Source organism: Myxocyprinus asiaticus, chromosome 5 (genome assembly GCF_019703515.2).
Source record: "Myxocyprinus asiaticus isolate MX2 ecotype Aquarium Trade chromosome 5, UBuf_Myxa_2, whole genome shotgun sequence".
Classification (NCBI taxonomy): Eukaryota; Metazoa; Chordata; class Actinopteri; order Cypriniformes; family Catostomidae; genus Myxocyprinus; species Myxocyprinus asiaticus.
The window spans coordinates 34,585,959-34,605,619 of record NC_059348.1 but is presented as its reverse complement, the minus strand read 5'-3'; the positions used below and the strand labels follow the sequence as shown (position 1 = coordinate 34,605,619).

Sequence of the window (19,661 nt, the reverse complement as noted above, 5' to 3'; positions counted from 1 at the left end):
TCAAAGGGGTTGACAGCTTACACAGTGTTGACAAAAAAAATAATATTTAGCATATAACACATGTATTAAACACAGTGTATATATTTACTGGAGTTCCTAGCTAATATAAAGGCCTACTTAAAGTGAGGAAAATCTAAATCATTTATTTATTTATTTTGTGATTGAGTTGATATATCATGGTTGTAACCAAATATATAAACACCACTAGCCAACATAAAATAATTTATATTAAAATGATTACATTTATTATAAAATGATGTACTTTTGAGTAATCCTGAAAGTCCTCTTTCCACATTTCACATGCTACAAGTTCAACAAAGTCACACAGGCCCTGGTGAGTTTGTACTGTATGTAACCCATGAACTTCACAAGAACATGTGTGACTTTGTTGAACTCACTGCAGATAAAAAATGGAAAGAGAGCCTTCAGGATTAAAGCTGACTTTGATACCTGACATTTAAATGGTTTCATAATATGTAGCATTATCTAGTAGGATATCTCATATTTTCACATTGAGTTATGGTTGGGGACGGTTGCTTTTAAGGGAAGTGATTGATACAGTAATGTCATAACATTAACATTTTCTAGTGATTATCTGAATTAATTGCAACTAATGGCAGGTAAAATTGGATCATTTGTCCCATGTCTCAAGAATATGTGACATCTACAGTAACGAAAATTATTTTCTTTATTTTAATGGACATGATAACAGAAGAACCTCACTGTAGACCACTTTGAACCACATTTCACTGTTTAATGACAGAGACTCTTTTGTCAAACTGTAATAAATGCTTTGTTTCTACCATGTATTTTCTCTGCTTTGCATTGTCCAGGAAATCTTAAATACAGGACAAGCTTAGCAAGACTTCACTACAATCTAAATGAAACAAACACCGGCTTAAGACATCCTTCACAGCCGTGCATTGTTGTCCATGGAGAAACTTGAAGCTCACAGGGGGAGGGATCATTAATTGGACTTTATAATACATAATGTGTATTTTCCAACACAAACATCCTGAGATACAAAATAAATGCCCAAATTAAATGTAAATAGAAACAAACAAAATACTGTAATAGACAATTATGAAAACAATATGTCCAATTCTTTCTCTTCCTAAAATACACAGAGTTCACAACATCACCCATACAAAATGTATCATATTTTATACAACTACAACATATGGTATATTTAAAAAATAATAGGTCCTTTAGTGTAGATTACCCATAAACTCCAACCATTTGTCACTCTGAAACTGTTCTTTTCTAATATATGCATCAATTTCATTCTCAATTCCAAAAATAAAAAAAATCTGAATATATATATATATATATATATATATATATATATATATATATATATACATACACTGTATATTTATATCCTCTGTTGACATTTCTTGTAATGATAAAAGCCAAAAAAAATTAAAATTTAAATAATAATAAAAAAAAACTGTGTATGTGTGTGTATATATATATATATATATATATATATATATATATATATATATATATATATATATAGACACACACACACACACACATATATACATTGTATATTTATATCCTCTGTTGACATTTCTTGTAATGATAAAAGCCACAAAAAAAATAAAAATAAAAATAAATATGTGTCAGTTGGTCCTTGAAAGCTGTGCAGCAACACAGGTCACAGGCCCCTGGACCTCAAAATCTTATCAAGTGTTTTCTTTCTGTTAAATATTAGAGGTAAAAAAGAAGAAGAAACAGGAAATACATTCCAAGCAGATTAAGTAACTGCATTTAGTGTTGTCTTTCCTTTTAAGATTTAAAACGAGTAGGACGGCAGCACATTAAAGATCAGCAGAAAAATAAGAGTTAATGCACAACATTGCTTTGGTACAAATCAATATCTTCACTGTCCTGCATCTGGAATCTCCTGATGGCAGCTGGAAGACATGTACACATTAGTATGTCTGCGTGTGTACTGTCACAATTTAAACAACGATATGCTGCAGCGGACACCTGGAAAGTACTGTTCTGCGTTTATATTTGAACTGTGTGCACACAGAAAAGGTGAGCTGGCAGAAAGGACAGGGCAGCAGCAGAGGACAGTAAGCAATTACAACACTGCCTGATGAAGTAAAAGGGTCCTGATTCCCACAGCGCATCCTGCTCAGCCCAGAATTCACTGCTCAATCTTCCTCATCCTCCTCTCTTAACTCCACAATATCATCCATGTGCCCCCTGGCCCTGACCTCGTTCATGGGGGCAGAATCCTCCCCGTCAATGGTCATGTCCTCATCAGAGTCTTTCTTTTTCTTCTGTGTGGGTAGAAAGAAAACAAGCCAACATAATTTGCTTTTTGGACAAACTTTGCAAAGTGATAAATTAGATGAACAACAAATAATGTTTTTCTCCTCAAACACATTGTTTGTAAATGTAACATATGGGACAACAGTAACGGACAATAGTATGGCGTACGTTGTCACAAGTGAAACAAGTTCAATTTAATCAGTAAAACAAATGGCCTATGATGCCATTTTTTTCTATAATGGGTAACATACAAAATATAAAACCATTCTTTTGGCCAACAGATTTGGTATTTAAATGAACTGTATACAATATTACAATAAAACAATATTTAAACATGTGATAACCTGCTCCAATATAAATGTGATAACTTGCCACAACCTGACATTTACATATATGAAAAATACCTAAGAAAATATCTACAAAAGTCCAATGAACTTAAATCTTAAAGTTAAATCTTTCCTTTAAAATCTTCCTTCATTATATAGTTGACCCTTGCTTTAATGTATGCTAGTGTGATTTTATTGTATTCACTTGCTTACCCAACAGCCATAACGAAAATATGATAATACTGAAATAGATAGTTTGGAGAATGAAATTCACAAACGTTTTAAACGGTGTTTGAAACCACTGTACAAAACTTCTACAGAAAACTAGGATTCATATAAAGATACAATATAGTATTGATGAGAAAGCATCACTTGGTTATGATGTCCTTGTTCAGAGGTGCTTGTTTTAGTACTGATTGCAGATGGAGTTGTAATTGCCTTTTAAAGTGATGTCTTTTTTTTTGTATAGCACTTTTCACAACACACATTGTTTCAAAGCAGCTTTACAGAAAATGGTGTATCATAAAATTAAATCTTAAAGTCTTCATTGTGTGGTTTAACCTATAAACCGACCTCATTCCACCTCCTGTACGCCATCCATTTTTTGGAGTTGTGCCCAAAAGTCTTTAGTATTCCTCAACATTTCTCTTATGAGTAGTGTAAAATATACTGCAAAAAAAAAAAAAAAAAAAAAAAAACTGCAAAATAATAATAATAATTATATATATATATATATATATATATATATATATATATATATATATATATACATATATATAATTGCTTAAATACCAAGTGTATAGGCCCTATGGTATACCCTAGGTATGTAACAGTGTTCTTTTTTTTATTATTATTTCATATCTCTATCAGTTTACTATCACAGGATATATATTTATTTGTTTAATACAGGAAAAATGAGTACTGTATCCATATAAATGACTACTATATCATGTTGATTTTCTGTGTGACAATGGTAAATTATCAGTATTCAACATGCAGTACATACTATACATGTTATACATGCCATTTAATAAAGTGGCTCTGATGTTTCAGTGATTGGATTGATTTACATTAGAAATTGCTATTTGATGAAAAAGCGTGGAAGTAAACTATAGCAAGTGTAACACATAAACAGTATGATATGGCTATTGTCATTTGGTTGTACTACTGAAATTATGTAAGTTGTGCATCTATGTAGACTCAAAAGTGCCTGAGAAAATTCATATGTGTAACTTATGTGAGGCATATGTGTTATGTGTAGCTCAATATGTGTTTGACAGCCAGTTGCATCCTATGAAATTTCAGTGTAAAAGTAAATTAATCCTGTTCTAGATTTGTCCTGATTTGTTACTCCATCTTTCTGATATATGAAAAATAAAACATCAAAATATATCAGAATATATTCTATTCTATTATTCTCTAAATGTCTTGAAAATATTACACTATATAGGCACTTTGTAGATCCAATTGTGATAGATATATGTCCCAGGTCTCTAAAATCCAGAGTATTTAATAATGTTTGGTGAAATACCCATGCATACCATGGGTTTAAAAATAATGCAATTGAAAATCATATCTCACCTTAAAATCTTATCATATTGTCTTAAGGCCCCCATTGAGCAAGCCAAAAGTGGCTGTGACAAGGAACACAAAACTCCATAAGATGTAGATATGTAGAAAAATAACCTTGGGAGAAACCAGGCTCAGCTGGGGGAGCCAGTTCCCCTCTGGCTAATAATATTCACCAATCAAACAAAAAAGCAGGATAATAATACAAAGCAGTTGACAGAGAATATATAGGCCTCTGTGTGTCATTTACCTGTTTTCGGTAGACATAGCATGCTGCAATTGCAACCATAGTAGACTCGCCAAGAAAACCAGCCAGCAGAGATCCAACACCAAGTGTAGCCCCATGTACCCTACATAAAATGAGTGATGAATAAAAAGAAAGCTTTCCAATATACTAAAATATACTCTAATATGCAATTTCCAAGTCTGAAGCAATATATTGTTCATACTGTACACTGGCAGCAGAATAAAACTGGTGACATGTACTGTACATTTCGACTTTCACTTACCCCATGTAAGGCAATACTATGAGACTGGTAATGAGGACAATAATGCGCAGAACAGAGCTGGGTGCCAGGACAAAGGTCTTCTTCAGGGTCATGAGCCAACCAGTCAAGTGAGCACGGATTGTCACTGTTGGCATAACAACAGAGAAATCAGTTAATGCAAAAACAGTCACATGCAATCATGTGATAACATAAATTTTACATGCATATCATTTCACTACCGTTAGTGCTGTATAATCATACATATACAGTAAAATTCTCTCTCAGTTTCTTTAAAAGGGATAGTTCATCCAAAATTGAAAATTCTGTCATCATTTACCCTCATATTGGTCCAAACCAGTATGACTCTTTTTCTTCTGTGGAACACTAAAGGAGATGTTAGGCAGAATGACAGCCTCAGTCACCGTCCACTTTCATTACATCTTTTTTCCATTTGTTGAAAGTGAATGGTGACTGAGGCAAACAATCTGGCTAACAACATTTGTGTTCCATGAAAGAAAGAAAGTCATCCAGGTTTGGAACAACGTGATGACAGACTTTACGTTTATGGGTGATCTATCCTTTTAGCCTTGAGGCCTAATAACTGAAGCCTGACCACTCCTGACCTTTGCTTTTTCTAATTTTTAAAGAGCAACCAGTCCCCCTCCGACCATCTGTCCATTTGAAGATGCACTGCACCATCATACCCTAAATCAAAATTTTCTGTTTCTCATGAGCCTTTCAAAAGAGATATTTATGTAAAATTAAGCAAATTCAAAGCTCAATTGTGTATAGAATCATGAAAGACTAAGTCCTGGGTCCTGGGGTCAGCATTTTTTCGAATCATGTAAAATGATTGTGTTTTTGTGGAATTATACCTGGAATGGGAAAGAAGGAGAAAATTCGTAATGGGGCGACACATAGCTCAGCAAAGTCATGGTCTACACCTATGATGTCCACCAGGATCCTCTCAGAAATGTGTGGCGCCCAGAACACCACGAAGCAGAGCTGCACAACAGAAGGAAGAGATTACACTGACTGTAATTATTATACACTGCACACACAAAACAAGGAGGTAAACTGGATTATTAGGGCAATGTTACTGTCATGGCATTTTATAAACATTTGATATATTTTTATTTAATAATAATATTTAATAATAACAAAATTGAAAGATTCTCACAAATCATCAATCAGGCATATATAGTGAGCACAGTCTTAAAGCAACAAGCATCGACATAATTGTGAAATTTTAATTGTAAAAATTCTAGTTTTTTTATTTTATTATTACCATTTTCAAAATTTTAGAATAATAGTAAAAGCATCAAACTATGAAATAACACAAGTGGAAGTATGGGAATTAATCTGTGACCCAAAAAAAAATCTGAACTATGATTTGTTACATTTTGTATAGAAATGAATAATATGTCGGCACATACTGAGTACAGTATATGTCTACAAAACTAATCTTAAGCATTTAAGCATAAGCCTTAAGATCAAATGGTTTGTATAATCATGAGAAACATACATTGTCAATTGTGTGTGTACTTAAGGTAACTGAAGACTGAGTTCACTTGTCATTTGGCTTGCTAGAATGTTAAAGGGTTCCTTTTATCAAGTTATTCCTTAAGAAATCCTGGTGAAATCAGGCACCACATATTTAGTTGAATGTAGCATTATTGTGTGCAATATACTTTAAAGCTAGAGCCCATCTGGAAGCATGAATCCTCTCCGTTTAAACCTTTTTTCTGTTATAGCTTACAGAAAACACTCATTTGCACTCCTAACTGTTTACATCTTTCTGAGTGCACTTTTTCATCAGAGATTTTGAAATCTTTAAACAGCACTGGAATGCGAAGTGTGTGCACAGACATTCATGTTGAGACATGCTGGCATGGAAAGCTGAGAGCAAAACTGCAGGGGAGTTCCTGCACCACCCAGACATCATGTTTTTAATCAGTAACACAAGCCAATCATCAATGCTATTTAACAACAAATAAAGTGCTTAGGGGAAATGCAACTTTTCCAAAGCAGAATGCTTAAACAAAATCTAGACGCTTTTGCGCAATTAATTAAGAATACCAGCAAACCACAATAAAGCAACATTTCACATTTCACATCTGGGAAAAACCATACAGCTCTTACATAGGGGATTAAACAGAATTCTATGCCTGACACAGACCCATATGGTCACGATTATCCCTCCACATTAATAGAGAAGAGAAATTGTGGCATAAAGATGATCATTATAGTTTAAGACTATAGGCTTTAATCTAGGTCAGTGAGGGAAGATCTGACCCTGTTACTAGAGGCAGAGATAGCATTAATTAATCATATAGCCTGACTCTAAAAGCATTTGCAACAAGACGATAGGCTATCCTAATGCACTCCTTAAATTCAGTTTGGCTTTAGACTATGTGTTTAGTAGTAAGATAAGAGCCCAACTGATTTTTGAATTGTAGGGTACAAAGGGGCTAAAGGCACCCCTTAAGGAAATTAAGCTTTTTTCTGGTCACAAAATGTATCAAGGTAAAAATAAAAAAGATTTATTTTTCTTGAATATTGATGGAGCAACATAATTTGTGTAAAAATAAATAATAACAGTAGGTTATTTCGATTAAAATTCAGTTTTAAAAAAAAAGTGGTGAGGGAGCCTTTTACCCCACACTTGGGGTAAAAGGCTCCCTCACTTGGGGTAAAAGGCCCCTAGGGGGTTTAATGTGATATCGTGTAGATACCAGGCCAGTAGTTATAGGGCACAATTTGTCAACTAATGCAAATATTTTTGAGACAGCAAGATGCTTTTTGAGCAACAAATTAAGATGATGCTTACTCAAAATAACTACTTCAGAAAAAGTCAACCATTTCTTGTTAATTTCAAACACATTTGGCATTTTATTATATCTCAAGTACTCTATAAACAAACTAATCTCTATTATGATTGGATGAATCAATGTGTGCCCACTTTTAATATTTTTCATAACAAATCTATTCCCCCCATTTTAGAAAAACAATGTGTTTAATAGGGGCCTTTCGCCCCTGCAACAGGGGGGATTTTTACCCCAAAAACTAACCTTTCACTTATGGGACAGTTATTGAAAAAAATTTGATTTAATGACCTTAAACAAAACTGAAAATGATAAATAAGTATTTTGTCTCAAAAGAAATGTGTTAATGTCAGAGATTTTCATTAGCTACATAAATTTTAAAAAATATTAAAAATTAGATCATATTGGCTCAAAATCAACCTTAAGACATTACAAGCAAAGATCTCATAGATCAGGAAAATGTTACAGTGTATAGTGACATACAGGTGTTTAGCAAAGTGCTGTGGGAGTTTTTGTTCTTATTTAGTGTTGTGGGGGAAAATAAAATCAATGGAGCCTTTTACCCTACGGAGACTTTAGCCCCATTGTACCCGATTTCAAATTCAGGGGATAATAGAAGAATAAATATTGAAACACAAAAAAAGAAAAGACCAATGTTAACTAAATATACAGTTGCTATGTGCAGCATGGGTGTCCATTAAACAGGCAGCAAAACACAGTTACAATAAATTATCTAAGCATGATTTAAGCCAAACAGAGACAGAAAATTTAAATTGATTATGTGGAGGAACTTACTGTTATAGAAAGAGCCAAACAAACAAAAGTGAAGCGCCTGATGTGGGACTTGCTCACAACTGTACCACTTTTGGCCAACTTGTTGCTTGGGCTATTCTAGAAAATGGCAACAAAGGAAATAATCAGATGTGAAGAGAGCAGTTTATGTTTTTATACAGAACAAATGTGACCTGAGCCTTCTAAAGGGGCGGTCACACTAGAGTTTGAGCATGCAAAATTATTTCAGACACTGCAACAAGCCAGGATATGATGTCATCTGCGAGGGCTTCTGGTTTTAGTAAATAATAAATCACAAAAAACAGATGATATGATATTTTCAAACTGTTAAAATATAGCATCTACTCACTTTCATGCAACAATAAAAACACGCAGCTGTTAAATATGTATTCTATGTATTGAGCCTTTAAGTCAGTGTGTAACGTTTCAGTCTTCTATTGGTCACACGTCTTCTCGTCATCCAGATTCACAGGTGATGCTTCAGCAAAATTTCTTTGCATGAGCTTGCATTCCCGGTCTCTTGTGTACGGATACATTTGATTGGGAGTGAATAGAGCGCAAAGTTTAGTGTGACCGAGGCCTTTCAGATATTATATGCATATTACTGTACAATGTGAGATGGGTAAATCTATTCAATTTGTGGCCATCCATCTGAGGCCAGAGAACATCCACTCTAGAGGTCGAGCGATAGTGGATTTTGCAGATACGATAACTAAGCTGGTGGAAAAGGCCAATTAATCGGCCAGTAGCTTTTTAACATCGATTTAAGTTTTTCCTTACTATGACAGGCACAGACAGAGGCAACAAGAGTCCAAAATGAATAAAATCCCAGATGCAGTTTATTGTGCAACCAAAATCCCAATAATGACCAGAAAAAAGAAAAAAAAGAAAAAACATTTGGTGCATGCAAAACACTTGAGACTTCTATTTTGAAATGTGTGTGCGCCCAGCTCACACAAACACATAAGGGAAACAATGCATGCACTCTTACAGTCATCTACAATGTTTTACAATCTATACACTATAAAGTAAACATTGTCAGAGGCTAATACTGTAAGAGCAGCAATTCATCAACAGTAGATCATCATTAGTCAACTGTAGTAGTGACGTGGCACAATGCACAGAGTCAGTCATTGTTTTTATTTCACCTCTAGAAGCCGGTATACAGTAGGAACCAAAGAGTCTATAAATATAGAAATGCATCCTGCAAATGGCAGTCTTATTAAATTACAGCCTCTGGGACTCTGGCTGCAGGTTTGTCTGCATGAGCCCACTCTGTTTACTCAAAAACATAATTGTTCTTTAATGAAGTAGAACAAGATAATAGGCATATTGTAACTAACAAAACTGCCAGCATACAGGAAAAGTGGAAAATATAAACGTTTTTTTTTTTTTTTTTTCCAACTAAGGCAGTGTGGTAGGAATAAAAAAGCACACAGATTCTTTTTTCTGATATTTTGGAAAGGATATCGGGGAAAGAAATGTGAAGGTGTAATTTTAACATAAGTATGCAACCAAAGCAATATTAAGCATTCTGAGCTCTCTATGGTCTATCGTTTGTGAGAGAACAACAGCAAAAACATCACTTACCTTGTCAAATGCAGGGTAAACAGCTCTGAGTTCAGTGAGCCAGCCATACGGCATATGACCCACCGGATATGTTGCTGTAAGAACAGCGACAGCCTATAAAACAGCAAGGTTACATTATACACCAATTATTTAATCTGTTACAATAACTATTATCTGATCACTTGGCACCAAATAACTAAAGCGTCAATAAAGCCTGAAAAAATATAGCTGCTTTGGCATTTCTACGTTTCCACAATACAGTTACTGTGGAAATTATAGGCTACATAAGAGTAAATTATACTGCAGGGGAAAACACTACAAAAGTCCTGTAATGGCAAATATGTTCAAATGCAACTATGCAGATGAAATGAGTTTTATTCACTGCATGAAGCATTAAATACAGGCACTCTACTGTATATGCATTTGCAATCTATGTAACACAAATGAATTCATAAATGTGACAAATCTTATTAAATGACAGCCCTGTTTAGAGCTCACAGTTTCAGTTAAAATCAAAAAAACATGTAAATAACTCATCTTATAACAATCCATTTATCAAAATGCTTTTAAGAAATAAAGAAAGAAAGAAAGAACGAATGAAAGAAAGAAAGAAACATAAAACCACATCCAAAAAAGGGATTATTCACCCAGAAATGAAAATTCATTCACCCTCCTGGCATCCCAGATATGTATGACATTCTATCTTCTGCATAAATGACAAATTAAGATGTTTAGAAGAATATTTCAGCTCTGTAGGTTCATGCAATGCAAAAGAATGGGTGCAAAAATGTTCAAGCTCCAAAACCAACATAAAGGGAGCATAAAGTTATCCCTATGACTCCAGTGGTTAAATCCATGTGTTCAGATAAAATACGATAGGTTGGGTTAGAAACAGATCAATATTTAAGTCATTGTTTATCATAAATTCTCCTCCCTAACCAGTAGGGGGCGATATGCACGAAGAATGTGAATCAACAAAAACAGGAGGAGGAGAATGTGAAAGTGGTGATTGACTGAGCAGGGAGGAGAATTTATAGTAAAAAAGGACTTAAATATTGATCTGTTTCTCACCCACACCTATCATATCGCTTCAGAATATATGGATTTAACCACCAGAGTGTCTGTATTACTTTTATGTTGCCTTTATATGGATTTTAGAGCTTCAACATTTTGGCACCAATTCACTTGCATTGTATGGACCTACAGAGCTGAAAAATTCTTCTACAAATCTTCATTTGTGTTCAGCAGATGAAAGAAAGTCACACATATCTGGGCTGGCATGAGGGTGAGTAAATGATGAGAGAATTTTCATTTTTGGGTGAACTATCCCTTTAATAATGGTAGGTTTCAGCTAAATAGAAGTATTAGCTAAATAGTCACACATTTGCTGTCAATTCTCAAACTACAGCATATGTGCAAACAGAAAAGTACAGTGGTATCATAACTACTGTAATATGTCATAAAGAATATGACTGAAATGTGTGAATTGTTTAGAGAGGGACATTCTAACCTCAGTGGCAGCTGTGCTTCCTTTCAGATCTCTTGATACAAACAGGTTGACAATTGGTCTGCTAATCCGCTGCGTAGCCAGGATGAGAGCCAATGGCCACCAAAAGCTCAGCATCTTTTTAATAGTAGCATCACCCTATTACACAGAATGAGTGTCATTACAGTATATAGCAGAGGAGTTTTAGGAGTCTCGCAGTTTGTTAGAGCAAGGATAAATGAGTATCAATCATTTGAAAACAATAAATTGACCAATGTAGCTGTGATACTAACAGTATGAATGACAGTTTAATAGTTTCATACTGGTTGTAAAAAGAGTAGATGAACATACCCCAACCTCAGGTCCACTGGACTCTGGGATGTTGTCATGAACATTCCTGTAGTACCCCAAACCAACAATAGTAAAACGTACCAAGGCCCCCATATACAGAGAAAGAATTGGGATCAACATGGGCTCCACACACTCAAGATGACTGTGCAGCAAAATAGACACAAACACAACCTACAGGGAGACAGAGAGAGAGTAAGAGAGAGAGAATGCAATAATGAGTAACTGATTACAGTGACAGTGATAAATATAGCCCTTCCATTATTAATTCAAACCCAAATGCATCATTAATAAAAAACTAAACAAAGACTGTATATGTTCAGATACTTGCTGTATCTAATTACCCTTGTTTTCCATTCTCAGTCAGTCATACTTTTCATTCAAATTAAAAACACCGAAAACATGAACACTCATCGCTACTCATTAAATCCATATACATTTACATTTATGAATTTGCCAGATACTTTTATCCAAGATGACTCATTTATAACATTTTTATCAGTATGTGTGTTCCCTTGGAATCAAACCCACAACCTTAGCATGGCTAGTGAGAGTAAAAAGATGCCAGATAATTTTCAGATTGGACATCAACCAATTATATGACAAAATGTAATATGACCTTACCTGTGCAATGACGTCAGAAATAGAGGCACATCCCACCAGGAAACTGTGCTTGTGCTTCAGAAGGATTCCAGCATGAGTCCAGGCCTGAAACCACAGAAAAGATCTCCAATCAACTGTCACTTATCCAGTACAATATGCTAATCTATTAATAGCACGCTCTCTAGAGACTTAACACTGAAGACCAGCCTTAACCACAACATTGCTGCAGTTGAACTTGCATTAAGAAGCACAAGATGTTCCGCGTGGGCTGTTATCCATCCAAAGGAGCTTGACACTTTTCCAGATCTAAACAGGCTCTGAAGCTTGGCCTTGCCACACACAAAAAATACTCAGCTCCACTCTGTCCATCTGTGCCATGCAGTTAAGCCAGATCTCACACTCAGTCACATTTTATGATTGCATATCTACAGAGGGGGCTGTGATGTCATGATGCACTTACCATGGCATCAAGCAGAGGAAAAGCAGCAAGATAGAGAAATGCCTTCCGGGTTTTACTCCCCACAGAGTCATCCACATGATGCAGTTTGTTAATGATGTAATAACCCAGATCAGTGTAGGCTAAATAAGGAAATGTGACAACAGGATTATTATGTATTATTATCAACAAATAATATCAGTGCTGATGATAAAAAACAAAAATGATACAAGTGACTATATTATGTATAGACCATATTTTTGGATGTACTATATTTGTATGTAAATTTTAAAATAATTAATTTATATTTATTTTAAATGTACTTGCATGTTATTTTCATTTACTGTTTATTTTATTTTTCCTGCCTTTTAAATTTTCTCTTTCATTTTCTCCATTTCTTTATTAAATCCATTTAATTTTATTCTATTTATAATAATTTATATTTGTAATAAATTAATGATTTATATAATTTATATTTTTTGTCTCTTTCATATTTCTCCTTTATCTCCTATATTTCAATATTTACTTCCCCAGATTTATTTTCTGTATTTTCTATTGTCTATTTTGGTACTATAAGTACTATATATATTTTGGCATTATTGTAAATGCTGACAATCATGCAAATAAAGCTTTGTTGACTCTGAATATTCTAAAGTCTGTGTTCTCTTTGTTCAATATGTTTGCCTTGCTGCTAAAATAGACACAAATGATATGCAAATACATAGAAGTTCTCATGTCTCAAATATTGTATAGACCATATTTTGCATGTAGTATATTTTGTATGTAAATTTATCCCAATTTTATTTTATTCTTGTTCCTTTCTGGAATCTCTTTTATTGCTTATATTTATTTATTTCACCTAATTTATTTTCAACATTGTCTATTTCAGTACTCTAAGCACTAAATACACTGTAAATGCACACAATCATGCCAATAAAGCATTGTTTATGCTACTGAAGTATGCTCTCTTGGTTTAACAGGTTGGCCTTGCTGCTAAAATGGACACAAAGACATAGAAGTTCTCATGTCTCCTGCCTATCCTGCATCTTTTTCCCCATCTCTGTTGAGTGTGTGCAGTGAAGTGCTTTATAGATGGAAGGCACAGCTCAAACTGCATGACTGTGCAAAAAGACTTGGCATAGTAAGTATGAACCATTCTGAGAACACAATCAAGATGATGGAGAGTTCTTCATTTTTAAATCACATCATTCAGTGTTTTGGACAGGTGGTGGCTTAGGGGTTAAAAATGTGTTTCCTCATCAAGGAGGTTTGCAGTTTGTATCTTATATCCATCAGATTTACCATGGTAATATTTTCTCTCTAACAGTCACTGTTGTGTCAATGGATGAGCACTCAAAACAGTAACAATTAAAAGCAGTAATGGGCACTAGGGAGTGGGTGAAAATAGCTCTGTTCTTGATTTCTAGCTCTGTATGTAAATGGCTATTTGTGCGAATGAAAAAATGAAAAAAAGAATTTGTGTAAATGCAAATGTATTTGGGGCCCTGGCAGAGAAACTGAAATGTGTTCTAGAAGAATATAATCTGAGCTGGTCAACAAAGCATTCTCGTTCTTCTCGTTTTTGATTAGATTGTTTACAGTAGATTGTCTAAAGATAACTGGACCCTTTTTTTAACCACACTCCAACCAACATAGCTATTTTCAATTTGGTAAATGTGGGAGGCAGAATTTTACTTATTTCCTGCCATGTAGGAGTGCAGCATTTTGCACAATTTGTTCAATGACAATATAATTATGGAGGGAGAACAAAAATCCAAAAATAAAGATTCTACCTCTGTCAGGGAAAGTCTGGACAAAGTTTGTTTGAAAGAGGTCTACCTATTCAAAGAGAGTTTACAGAACATGCGTGCAATAACTTGACAAAAACCCATCCGTCACCGTCAACACAGTGGATGGAATCGTGCTTGGAACACAATGTTCCTTTGAGGAGTCATTTTTCCAGAGGACAATTAAAACTCAGGACACACCTGGTATGACTAGCAGGATCTGATTAGGACTGCTAGAGATGAGAGAAGGTGCTTCTCCAGTCACAACTCTGCTCACTAAGACTGACACATGTTTGGAAAAGTGCAAAACATAATGGTGTTCCCTTCATGCTTTGTAAAAACTAAATGTGCAGCACAATTCCAATAATTAACATAGATATGTTATCCAGTGGAAAGTGAATAAGGAATGAAAAAGGCAAGACCAGAGGTAAAGTGACAGATGAAGAGAGTGAAATGAAGGGAAAAACTAGAATACTGACCAATGAGGGTGTGGAAAATGATTGCCACAGTTCCTGCTGCGACCATGCAGAGGACCGCCTTGGTTCTGTCCCGTTTGCTGTTGACAAACACCAGCCCTACATTCTTGAAGTCGCTCATAGGACCTGTAAAGAACTTCATGAGGGAGTAGGCCAAGCCATAACTGGCCAGCATTTCCACTGCATCCTCTTTGACTGCTGCTATTCCCCTGTTCAAAGCCTATAAAGAAAGATAGAAATTATAAAGATGTATACCAATTTCCTTTCTTCACCATTATACAAAAACATATATAGAGTATAGAAGAGTGATTCAAAGTATGTTTGACTTGATAAGCGTTCTAGATCTAGCCACATTATCTATTTTCTGATCCAGTGGGATGCTTTGAAAGGGCGAAAGGAAGAACTACAATTTCTCATGGGATTCCTCCATACAAAGAGGGTTTTATTACCAAGATTTAAAACACTACCCCTGTATCTAAAGATCCAAATCCAAGGATCTGTATTTGCTGTATCTGACCTGGAATTCAGTCTTCACTGAGTTTCTATCTCTTAAAGCTGCATAAGTGTAAGAATACAGCCCAAGACAAACTTTACAGCTTTACGGTGTACCTTGCTCTGCTAAATTTCACAGTAGAAAATCTCTGGAGTATGTAAAAACACTATTAAGTGACATTGTTGAGCACCACATGTAAAGGAGAAGAATGGTTATAAGTTCAGATCGATTAATGGAACTTTCTGCTGAAGAACCCCTTGAAAACTATGATCAATCAGATCATTGGAAACTCCCACCGTGACACAAATCTATTTTAAAAAAAAGTAGCTATACTGCAAAGTATCTCAGTGACAAATTGTATAGTGACAATAAAGCAGTAAAATTGCTCTCTGAAGAAACACATGCCAGAATATATCCCCATCAAACACTTGATTGTGTGACTTGGATCTGTGTTATGAGTCAAAGCTGCAAAGAGTTACTTCAGTACTAAATCACCTTTGATACCCTGTCCTTGACTCTAAACTGGTGGTATCATTATTTTTTTTAACTTGCCACAACAATTTCTGTTATTTCTATTTGATTTGTCCTGACTTTGAACCGGCATTCATCATTAGAGGAAAACCTGACCTGTGTGAGAAATCAGAATAACTAAAGTGAAACAGAAAGAAAATAGAAAGGCTAGAATATTAATGCAATTCAGAGAGAATATTGCACATGATTTTTTTTTTTCCCAATTTGGAATGCCCAATTCCCAATGTACTTTTTCAGGTCCTCATAGTGATTCGCCTCAGTCCAGGTGGCAGAGGACGAATCTCAGTTGCCTCCGCGTCTGAGACCGTCAATCTGCGCATCTTATCACGTGGCTTGTTGAGCGCGTTGCCACGGAGACGGCGCATGTGGAGGCTTCACGCCATCCACCGCGGCAACCATGCTCAACTCACCACGCGCCCCACGAACCACATTATGTCGACCACAGGAGGTTACCCCATGTGACTCTACCCTCCCTAGCAACCAGGCCAATTTGATTGCTTGGGAGACCAGAAGTTAGTCAAACAATTCATGGGAAGCAGCAAGACCTGAACACCAGAGGAAATAAAAAGGATGTGAGAATGCACGCTACTTCTTATCTGCCGTCTTCTTCTGACTCTGACTCTCTCTGTCTGCCAATTCATCTCCAATGCCTTACAACAATGTGCAGAGAAATAATGATTGTCTGTTACTGTGGGCAGTCTGGCTATTAGAGTTCCTACTACAGACAACAACAACAACTATTATTATTAATATTATTATTATTAATAATAATAATGATAATAATAATAATAATAATATCCAGTGAATGCCTGTTCAATCCATTCTAATTTCAAAAATGCATTCTTTATTTTCATTCATTTATTTTTCATTTACCATTAAAACGGAATAATACTGGAATCAAGTGGGCACACTGTCTTTAGTAAAATGCCTTATCACCATTGCAACATTTAAATCTACACTGTAAAATTTTAACATGATATTGTTACCGTTGGCAGCTTTATTTTACATGATTTAACCCTTAAAATTATTTTTGCTTGTGTAATCTAATGTATTCAGATCTGACTCAGTGATATTAAATAATATTTCTGACTTCAAAACAGTTCATTTAGATGTTAGCACATGAAGCAAATTTAAAGTTACCATTTTTTTTTTTTTTTTTTTTTTTTTTTTTTGCAGTTATATTGTTATTCCATCCACCATAAAATCAAAATATATTGCTTGTGCCTGAATTAATTTTATTTAAAAAAATATTACAATTTTATTATGACTTTTTATTTATTTATTTTTTTGAGGGGGCACGAAGGTCAACTCCCCCCAGAGACAGTATCACACTCACTTGTTTAATAGAACAATAAAATGTGCAGCTGTTTGTCAATAAATGTGTATCAGGCTTTTTTATTTGTCGCGCCTTGAGTAGTTTTGTAATAGGAAAATAAAATCAAAAAAGTCGATAGCACTATCCAATCGATTTTCATTATGCAAAAGTGTTTTAGTGAAGAAAACGGGAGTATCATCAACAGTTCGAGAAGAATAGGATTTTACTTACATTAATAAAACATTTAATCAGGTAATGGAATAGTGGCTTTACAGTCAAAGGCATTTCAGAAACGTCACGACTGTGATAAAACTATTTGTTAATGGTTGACAAAAACAAGGCCAGCTCACGCAGAGGTGACAATCCATTACAAATCAGCACATCCAAAAGTGCACATTCATCTCTGTCCGATTGCTTTTGCATTGTTCAGTGTGACACATGTTATTGGATGCGCTGTATGGCCAGCTGTTGACGAACACACAGCTGATCGCCTCATGTTGTTTGTGATGCCCTGCTTACAAAGGCCGCCGTGGAATCCCAATTGTGCCGATACCTAAACAAACGCACAGGATCGCGACCATAAACCATTCGTTATTTGAAACAAGTAAAATATCTGAATAGCCAAGTTCCTCGGAGAGACATTTCCGTTAAACATCTTAAAAAAGGAAGATGTCGGAAGGATAGCTGCAGTGTTCATCTCCACGATGAACGCGTACGGCTCTATTCAAGGATGCAAAACAAATACTACGTCATATCAACAGCGGCAGCGCTGTATTAAAAGAAGAATTCACACTTGCCTGTTCGCCGAGGTCGATGGCAATGTTGGTTATTGCCAACGGCACGAGGAATCGGATGAGAGGCCAGTAGTGCGTGAGCGCTGGGAATTTGACCATGTTTGCCGGGAGGACGGCAGCAATGCCAACATCAGCTGCTCGGATCTAGAAGGATGCGAGGCCGCTCACAGCACGTTGAGTTCTGAGTGTTTTCTAGCAGAATTTCGCCGAGATCAGGCCCGTCCCTGCCCTCCTACACAACAACAGCATCATAAACAATGATCGAGTGCATGGAAAAATAGGAGGGTCGCCAGAAATTTCTGCTGACGGCTTCTCCATTGTTCAGCCTTCAGTGGAGAGGAAAATAAATGCATATAATCGCCCGCCGCGATTAAGTGCAACACAAGTGTAATGCCATATAATGCAGACATGGAGGCCGCGGAGGCTTGCCGCTAATCTGCTGTAGAGATGGCCACTCGGTTAACTGTACTTTAATCATCATCCTTCCTTACCAACACATGGGGGACGGTCGGAGCATAAAGGCCACTCCTCTTCTAAACGTCACCGACTGTGTGCAGAAAAAGATCTCCCTTCCACAAAAACACAGCTGTCCAAAAAAAAAAAAAAAAAAAAAAAAAAAAAAAGAGATAATTCTCATATCAGATCTTGCCAATGAGGTCTGAAACCAGAAAAGAGCCATGGAATGCCTGGCTCTGTCTAAACACCTTCCCCCATATAAGCCTATATGTTCATATAGCCTAAAATATTGGCACCTCTAATAATAATTCAATACAAAATTAAAAAAGAAAGTACACAATTGGCTAACATGTTAGTGACATTCAGGCATCTCAGGAAAAAATGCACAAAAATGTATTTGCAATCCAGCACGTGGGGCAGGCATATATCTTGAGAGCTTGTCTATCAATTAAAGGCAGAAGAATAGTAGTAGGCAGGTCAAAGTATTCAGAGGCCCCAGTCAAATAATATCCACAAAAAACTAGCTTGCTTAAATACATTTTAAAACATGCCTATATTTTAAATATGCAACTTCAAAACTGTCCTCCTGGTCTTTGGAAAAATGTCGTTTGATTTGCACATCACCACCCTGAAGAGTGAAGTAATAAAAGAATAAAAATAAGAATGTGTAATTAAAGTATAAGATGTAACGTACATTAATACATAAAATATGAGAATAATTTTTTTTATTATTTATTTTTGAGCAATATTCTATGCATATATATGCTGAACTGGCTTAGATAACACAACCCAGAAATGGGACATCAGGTAAGTTATAACCTTTACTATCTTTACCACACTCATTTGAATTTGATGACCACAGCATTCCTGCATGTCTGTATCCTGTCATAAAGACATGTTTTGTTACATTTTTAACTTAATAAGTGGCACTTTGACATTACTCCTTTGTCACGAAAATTCATGTCGTTGAAATTTTCAGTGGACAATTAATCGGAGATGAAGTCAGCCAGTTGTAACGTTGGATGTCATCAAACGCTGTATGAATTATTGAACTGTAGCAGTTTCTTATTTCCTGCCC

At 35.5% G+C, this 19,661-nt stretch overlaps 1 protein-coding gene across 1 annotated transcript; it reads right to left on the bottom strand.

Annotated features, from left to right (window-relative positions):
• Positions 1–665: 665 nt before the first annotated feature.
• On the bottom strand, positions 666–18,645 carry LOC127441030 (progressive ankylosis protein homolog B). The gene is made up of 12 exons (XM_051698162.1): positions 18,131–18,645; positions 14,998–15,214; positions 12,756–12,874; positions 12,317–12,400; positions 11,696–11,866; positions 11,369–11,503; positions 9,880–9,972; positions 8,293–8,388; positions 5,548–5,677; positions 4,694–4,817; positions 4,435–4,534; positions 666–2,297 (listed from the first exon to the last, which is right to left on the bottom strand). Exons 1-12 carry the CDS (start codon positions 18,224–18,226, stop codon positions 2,169–2,171), a joined length of 1,494 nt encoding a protein of 497 aa, XP_051554122.1. The 5' UTR covers positions 18,227–18,645; the 3' UTR covers positions 666–2,168.
• Positions 18,646–19,661: the final 1,016 nt, after the last annotated feature.

Bases quoted from the DNA above. Each gene is read 5' to 3' on its own strand.
- LOC127441030 (XM_051698162.1), bottom strand. From the start codon at position 18,226: ATGGTCAAATTCCCAGCGCTCACGCACTACTGGCCTCTCATCCGATTC. The intron at 8,389-9,879 runs GTAAGTGATGTT...GCCATTTTCTAG, and splicing joins TTTACCCTGCATTTGACAAG to AATAGCCCAAGCAACAAGTT. The intron at 4,535-4,693 runs GTAAGTGAAAGT...CATTTTATGTAG, and splicing joins ATAGTATTGCCTTACATGGG to GGTACATGGGGCTACACTTG.